Here is an 8,508-nt window from a genome sequence, read left to right as displayed (position 1 = left end):
TACTGGCTATGTATATACAGTTTTGACTATTGCCGTGGAATTAAATCTTACCCAAATGGTATGTAAAACTAAGCCTGACCATGTTCTCACCGCACAACGTGCAGACCTCACTCCCTTCGCCAGATCATCGCCGAAATCGACGCACAGATGACCGGCACCAGGGAGGAGTTCGACAGCGAGGCGAAGATCTGTGTTGCCGTGGTCAACGAACGAGCCCAACGAGGTGGGAGACCATGCTACTTATAGTCGCTGAGAAAGGGTTCATCAATATCGTCGTCGAGTTGCTCAAGCACTCTGACAAGGAGAGCCTTGCGAGGAAGAACAAATCAGGATTCGATGCTCTGCATGTCACTTCAAAGGAAGGACATGGAGGTGAGCACTGACAAACACTTCAATACTAAACCACTTCTGATTGGTCATATTTTTACATGGGAACAGGGGAGCTTTGGACCTTGTATCTAGACTGGAATCTCATAGTTTGCATGAAGAAAGGGGTTTATGGATTTCTAAATTAATTGATTGCCATGGTTTTTTGGGTCTTTGATCAATCTCCATGGATCGAATTATATTAGTTTTGCAGTGCTGAAATTTACCTGATCTGTATGATAACTGCAGTGTGCCATTGCCTACACAAGCTAATGAGCAAGAAAGATGGACATCTGACACTGCTTGTAGATGTTGTGAAGGTACTCCTGGACCATGATCAATCCCTTGGGAAAATGTTTGGCCAATCAAAATGTGACTCCTCTGATAACTGAGGCGATTAGAGGCCACCATGATGTAGCGAACCTTCTGCTGGAGCAAGATTCTGGATTGCTTAAACTATGAAAGGCAAACGGAACAACAATTTTTATTTTCCTGGTACAGGGAATCTCCAGGCACGACAAAGTATGTATTTACATCAGAAAAATTCCTTAGCTTTTGCAGAAACATGATTTTGGTTTAATTATTTATTAGCACTACCCCAGTTACATTGGATTTGTATGCACACTTCTCAAAGTAAGGTAGCATGGTCCATTTTTGTAGGGTCGTATTTGGTAACCGTAACTTACCACAATACCAATTCTAAGTTTATTGTTTAATTCAACATTTCTATTAGCAATTAGTTTTGCTTATTTCACCTCACTGCATTAAACTCCACCAGTTTGAATTTCTTAATTCTACAGACCCTACTTATGACATTGTGTGTTCCTCCACTTCTGGCCTCCTCCATTACCAGTGACTAACACTACGATACATATGCAAATAATGTAAGTTCGCAAGCTGCAATCCAAATTATAGTCATGGTGAGAACTGAGAACTGTATTCCTTCTAATTTGGGGAAAAGGTAGTTCGTCAATTTGCTTAAAATTTACAAGAACTGAGTAGTTGTCACCCGCTTGCATAAAATAGACAGTCTAATTTACGATATGCATCAGTTTTTTGTCATGCATTTTAATTTGGTTAGAAAATTCGCATGTAGTTCTAAATTAACTCATTCTGGGAGCTAGCCAATGGATATTTCCTTTGGCGACTGTCAGTTTTAATTTGAGCAATATTCAACCGACCCATCTTTTGCAACGGTAGACACGAATGACTTTCCAGCAGTTACTTCAACCCCCAAGAATATAAATGCAGTGTTAGACGGGTCTAGCGCCGATAAATCTGAGGAGATTAGTATGGATAGTCTGAACACACGTATTAAAAAAGCGAAAGAAAGTGGCACTAAGGAGAATGATGGGAATGCGAAAGAAAGTGGCACTAAGGAGAATGATGGGAATGCGAAAGAAAGTGGCACTAAGGAGAATGATGGGAAACGCAAGAGAAAAAAGTCAAAGTACGTTCTTTCACCCTTCCAGCAGATCGGTGGACGTAAACGTCCAAAGAAAAGTAAGTGTTATGTACTTTGTTTTGAAGATATTTCAGTCCTTCCATGCACAATTTATTTACTCATTGTTTGATTATATTTTAGGTTTGTTTGGTATAAGAGACGTTCTGATTAATACCGATTACATTACTGAGGATCACATAGAGGCCGCGAAGGTTTATATCAAGACACTATCAGACTCGGCGAAGCTTAGTAGGAAAACTGTCGTGCACATGACAGGAATTGCTGGGGAAACATGTACACCTGATATGCTTCAAGCCATCATTGCGAAAAAATGGTTGCATGGTGCTGTAAGTATTATAGCAATTATATGAAGTTGTACATGTCATATTTATTTTTTTCTAAGAGGAGTATTGCTGTTATGTTATTTTCAGGTCATCAATAGTTATTGCAACCATATGCAGACCCATAATCCTCGTCCTGACCGTCACATTTTATCATCTTGGGTGTCACACTGGCTTATTCTTCGTGCTGAAGGAAAGGTTAAGAACTCTAAGCACCATTTTATGGAGCATTTCACAAACCAAACTAAAATGGTGTCTAGAGTTAATGAGGAGTATTTCATTAGAGATAAGGTATTTCACTTTTGTATGATCCTTCGTAGTACATAACTATTTGTGTGTCCAAGAACTTGACTAAACTTTGTTGTAGGCATACTTTCCTTTTCATGTGGAAGAAAAACACTGGATAACATTTCTCATGCACAACAAGAAAAAAGAGTTTCAAGTTTTAAATTCTACTGGTAAATGCAGCAAGGCAGTTCTTAAAAAAATAAGGCAGCTGGTAAGCTTCTTTCTTTACATGTAACAAGATAGATAGGAGCAATTAGTTATGTACTTCATATGAACTTCACATTTATATTTCAGAGGGCAGAAATAGCTAAAGATACGTTGGAGGTGAACTCCCTTGTACAACTGGAACATCCAGACGTATCTTCGTGGCCAATAAATGAGTACGATATGCCGTTACAAAAGGATGGGTATGTTCAACTGTTTAAGTTCTAAGTACTTCTCTTACACAGCAATGTCTGACTTGAGGTTTTTTACAGAGTTTCTTGTGGTCTGTTTGTGGTGAAATGCATTCAAAACTGGAACGGAGATGAATGGATATTTGACTTTGATCAACCTGAGGTCAATGCTTCAAGGGGACGCATTCTAGCTGAAATACTTTTTTCAGAGTGCAACACGATGGAAACTGTGAAAGAGAAGATTTTGAAGATCATGGACAAGAATTAGTTTGTTGATGGGTTTTTGGCTACGAGGGCATTCTTTTTCTTATTATCGCAACTAAATAAACGTGCCGTTCACGGCACTAGGAACAATTTTGATATTATGACATTTCTTATTGTAATGGGTATGATTATGCACGTCCGCAACGAAATAAAGGTGCCGTCGTCGGTACTAGCTACAATATTTATTTTCCAACTATATATGTTAACCTGCTATGTGCTATATGCTTATGTGATGATGATGCCGCCATCTGCTGGCTCGTAGAGTTTCATATAAATGGAGGCAGACGGCTGGCTTTATGTGCAATATTATTATGTGATGATAATGCCAGCCGCCGTTTGTTGGCTCTTAGATGCACATATAAATGCAGGCCAACGGGGCTGACAAGGAGCTTGTAACAGAGGAGTTCGAGAGAAACAGCCGACGCGGCTATTTAAGCCGGTCGGTGCGCCCTGCCGTTGGCGAGGTGGGACTAAATAAGGCGATGCGGTCGAGGCAACGCTGACGAGGCTCCATTTCTGCAACGTCGCCGCCCGGCCCATGTCGGCCCAGTATGACAGGCCCAACCTCGCCCCTCCCCGGCCCAGTCACCGTCGCCTCGCGCGCCCGACGAAGGAGTTTAGTCCCACCTCGGAAGCTGACGGGGGTGAGGACCAGCTTAAATATGCCGGCGTGCTACACAGGTCGAACTCCTCTGCTAGTACTGCTTGAAATCGCCGCCCCGTTGGACCCGGCTGCTGGGCCCTTGTTGGGCTTTATATGGACCTCCCGAGTCGCCTCGTTGGCATGATTTGGGTTGGGAATATATCCCAACTTGCGGTCCAGCTGCCGGTCGGGCATTTTTTTGCAGAACGACGGTCGGCTATGTTTTTTGCACAACGACGGTCGGCCATGTTTTTTGCAACAGGTACAGTAACAAAAACGCAGCATATTAAAACTGTGAACTCTTTCACATAGCAGTACAAATAAGATGGCAATTCATTAAACAAATATGATGTGTCATATCACATATGTTCACATAAATATTTTCATCACACATAAACAAATCGAGACATAAAGTTTTCTGCCACACAAGTACGAACAAGAAACAACATAGTTTATTCGGACTAGACTCATGCGACCATTTTTATTCTTCCAACATAGCAAGATGCTTCTCTACACCCAATTCCTGAACATAACATAAAAATATGGGTGAGAAAATATAGTTTGTAAAACCGAAGTACTAACATAACAAAAAATAAGAAGGTAGCATCTTACTTCTAGTTCTTTCGACATGTAGCCTTGTTATGACCTGGTAGACTACACAGACTGCAAAAAGGACCACTTTTTTTCTCTGTAAAATCTTTTGGCCTACCATTCTTTGTAACATCGGGGCCCCCCTTTGACCGCCCCTTCTTAGGTGCACCCTTCATCGAAACTTTCTCAGGATCACCAATACCAAGCTCAACTTGTTGCGCTTGACTTGCCTCCTTCTTAAGCTTAGCATACCTTCTACTTCCTATAAGTTCCTCCTCTGGTATATTTTTCTGCGCTATTATGTTGTCCAGACACTTCATCAACTCGTCAAACAAGAAGGATCATTTGCTGCAACATGAGCTGGCTCTGCGGTTTTTATGCTTATTTGACTATACCGGTCTCTCTCTAATGGCCCTGACCAACCCCATCCAAACATATCACTCTTCCGCTGCACAGGCAATCCATCTCTCGCATTTTTTGACAACCGATGAAGGACACAACACTTTGGTATTTCAGTTATGCTCAGATGATGGAGAACAAAAAGAATGCGTTTGCATGGCAGGCCTTTTCCGAACCATCCTAAGACAACTGCATGTTATAGTTTCTTCTGAGTTACCTGGTTCATAAACAACATTGTACATGAACTTGTGGTTATCCTTCCATGTCACCATATATGTCTGACGCTCAATTCCCACGAGTGTCTCAAATATCTCCAGCTGACCCATCTTGTGCAAATCATCTTGCAGGATGTAAAAATTAGCAGGTGTGAATACTTTGGCGGCATGCTCCTCAAGTGCCTTATATTCAGTAACCGATGGTGGTTCTTTTTGGTGTGCCTCACAGTCATCGTACGCCTCATTCTCACGCAGGCGAACTATACAGTTCTCATAATGCACAACCAAATCAACTATTGTCATACCGTAGTCCAGGTGTAGGTGAAGGCAGGAGTTGAGGCTTTTGCTTCTCTGGTTACTTCGCATACCAAGGAAAAAACCATCGGAAAGATATGAAGCTGCCCAAAGTCTCTTCTTCCTGTACATCCTGTCAAGCCACTCTTTAGTTCTATCCGTCTTCCACTTATTATAGAAAGTTGTCCATCTCTGCTCAAAGTTCGCTTGAGAGGTGGCATAGTATAGGAGCGATCTGAACTCATCCAGTGACTTGTAATGCAGGTGCCTCTACATATTTTTCTCGATATGCCAGGAGCAAAGACGATGGAAAACATCTGAAAGCACAGTCCGAATAGCCCGGATCATTGCAGCGTCACCATCTGTGATTATTGACTTTGGCTTCACCTGACAGTTTGCCTTCATAAATGTCTGCAGCAGCCACACATATGTCCCTTCCGTCTCGTCAGCAATTATGGCACATCCAAACTGAAGGAAATATGCCCTAGAGGCAATAATAAAGTTATTATTTATTTCCTTATATCATGATAAATGTTTATTATTCATGCTAGAATTGTATTAACCGGAAACATAATACATGTGTGAATACATAGACAAACAGAGTGTCACTAGTATGCCTCTACTTGACTAGCTCGTTAATCAAAGATGGTTATGTTTCCTAACCATAGACAAAAGAGTTGTTATTTGAGTAACGAGGTCACATCATTAGTTGAATGATCTGATTGACATGACCCATTCCATTAGCTTAGCACCTGATCATTTAGTATGTTGCTATTGCTTTCTTCATGACTTATACATGTTCCTATAACTATGAGATTATGCAACTCCCGTTTGCCGGAGGAACACCTTGGGTGCTACCAAACGTCACAACGTAACTGGGTGATTATAAAGGAGCATTACAGGTGTCTCCAAAAGTAGATGTTGGGTTGGCGTATTTCGAGATTAGGATTTGTCACTCCGATTGTCGGAGAGGTATCTCTGGGCCCTCTCGGTAATGCACATCACATAAGCCTTGCAAGCACTGCAACTAATATGTTAGTTGTGAGATGATGTATTACGGAACGAGTAAAGAGACTTGCCAGTAACGAGATTGAACTAGGTATTGGATACCGACGATCGAATCTCGGGCAAGTAACATACCGATGACAAAGGGAACAACGTATGTTGTTATGCGGTCTGACCGATAAAGATCTTCGTAGAATATGTAGGAGCCAATATGGGCATCCAGGTCCCGCTATTGGTTATTGACCGGAGACGTGTCTCGGTCATGTCTACATTGTTCTCGAACCCGTAGGGTCCGCACGCTTAAGGTTACGATGACAGTTATATTATGAGTTTACATGTTTTGATGTACCGAAGGAGTTCGGAGTCCCGGATGAGATTGGGGACATGACGAGGAGTCTCGAAATGGTCGAGACGTAAAGATTCATATATTGGATGATATGGTTAGGCCAAGGGGTCAAGCCCATGAGGCTTTAGATCGGTGCAAAAGGAGTTTTGCGGAGTCCAGGGGGCCAAACGCCGGAGACCCTGGCGTCTGGCCCTGGGCCAGACGCCGAGGCCCATGGCGTCTGGGCCAGACGCCAAGGATTGTGGCGTTTGGTCCTGGAGTCCGAGTGGGACTCTTGCCTTTCGGGAAAAACCGACTTTGAGGAGGCTTTTGCTCCAAGTTTCGACCCCGGGGCTCAACATATAAATAGAGGGGCAGGGCTAGCACCAAAGACACAACAATTGATCCCTTGGATCTCTTAGCCGTGTGCGGTGCCCCCCTCCACCATAGTCCACCTCGATAATATCGTAGCGGTGCTTAGGCGAAGCCCTGCGACGGTAGAACATCAAGATCGTCACCACGCCGTCGTGCTGACGGAACTCTCCCTCGACACTCGGCTGGATCGGAGTTCGAGGGACGTCATCGAGCTGAACGTGTGCTAGAACTCGGAGGTGCCGTAGTTTCGGTGCTTGATCGGTCGGGCCGTGAAGACGTACGACTACATCAACCGCGTTGTGCTAACGCTTCCGCTTACGGTCTACAAGGGTATGTAGACAACACTCTCCCCTCTCGTTGCTATACATCACCATGATCTTGCGTGTGCGTAGGAAATTTTTTGAAATTACTACGAAACCCAACAGTGGTATCAGAGCCTAGGTTACTTATGTTGATGTTATATGCACGAGTAGAACACAAGTGAGTTGTGGACGATACAAGTCATACTGCCTACCAGCATGTCATACTTTGGTTCGGCGGTATTGTTGGACGAGACGACCCGGACCAACCTTACGCGTACGCTTACGCGAGACCGGTTCCCTCGACGTGCTTTGCACATAGATGGCTTGCGGGCGACTGTCTCTCCAACTTTAGTTGAACCGAGTATGGCTACGCCCGGTCCTTGAGAAGGTTAAAACGGAGTCTATTTGACAAACTATCGTTGTGGTTTTGATGCGTAGGTGAGATTGGTTCTTACTTAAGCCCGTAGCAGCCACGTAAAACATGCAACAACAAAGTAGAGGACGTCTAACTTGTTTTTGCAGGGCATGTTGTGATGTGATATGGTCAAAGCATGATGCTGAATTTTATTGTATGAGATGATCATGTTTTGTAACCGAGTTATCGGCAACTGGCAGGAGCCATATGGTTGTCGCTTTATTGTATGCAATGCAATCGCGATGTAATGCTTTACTTTATTACTAAACGGTAGTGATAGTCGTGGAAGCATAAGATTGGCGAGACGACAACGATGCTACGATGGAGATCAAGGTGTCGCGCCGGTGACGATGGTGATCATGACGGTGCTTTGGAGATGGAGATCACAAGCACAAGATGATGATGGCCATATCATATCACTTATATTGATTGCATGTGATGTTTATCTTTTTATGCATCTTATCTTGCTTTGATTGACGGTAGCATTATAAGATGATCTCTCACTAAATTATCAAGAAGTGTTCTCCCTGAGTATGCACCGTTGCCAAAGTTCGTCGTGCCCAGACACCACGTGATGATCGGGTGTGATAAGCTCTACGTCCATCTACAACGGGTGCAAGCCAGTTTTGCACACGCAGAATACTCAGGTTAAACTTGACGAGCCTAGCATATACAGATATGGCCTCGGAACACGGAGACCGAAAGGTCGAGCGTGAATCATATAGTAGATATGATCAACATAACGATGTTCACCATTGAAAACTACTCCATCTCACGTGATGATCGGTCATGGTTTAGTTGATTTGGATCACGTAATCACTTAGAGGATTAGAGGGATGTCTATCT

General features: G+C 43.2%; 1 protein-coding gene across 1 annotated transcript; it reads left to right on the top strand.

Annotated features, from left to right (window-relative positions):
* Positions 1-619: 619 nt before the first annotated feature.
* On the top strand, positions 620-3,102 carry LOC123068093 (ubiquitin-like-specific protease 1A). The gene is made up of 6 exons (XM_044490585.1): positions 620-1,869; positions 1,952-2,157; positions 2,242-2,442; positions 2,519-2,650; positions 2,734-2,846; positions 2,916-3,102. Exons 1-6 carry the CDS (start codon positions 1,659-1,661, stop codon positions 3,100-3,102), a joined length of 1,050 nt encoding a protein of 349 aa, XP_044346520.1. The 5' UTR covers positions 620-1,658.
* The last annotated feature ends 5,406 nt before the right edge of the window (positions 3,103-8,508 follow it).

The sequence above is a fragment of the Triticum aestivum genome, chromosome 3B (assembly GCF_018294505.1).
Source record: "Triticum aestivum cultivar Chinese Spring chromosome 3B, IWGSC CS RefSeq v2.1, whole genome shotgun sequence".
NCBI lineage: Eukaryota > Viridiplantae > Streptophyta > Magnoliopsida > Poales > Poaceae > Triticum > Triticum aestivum.
The sequence above is the reverse complement of the archived record's forward strand: the minus strand, read 5'-3'. Positions and strand labels throughout refer to the sequence as shown.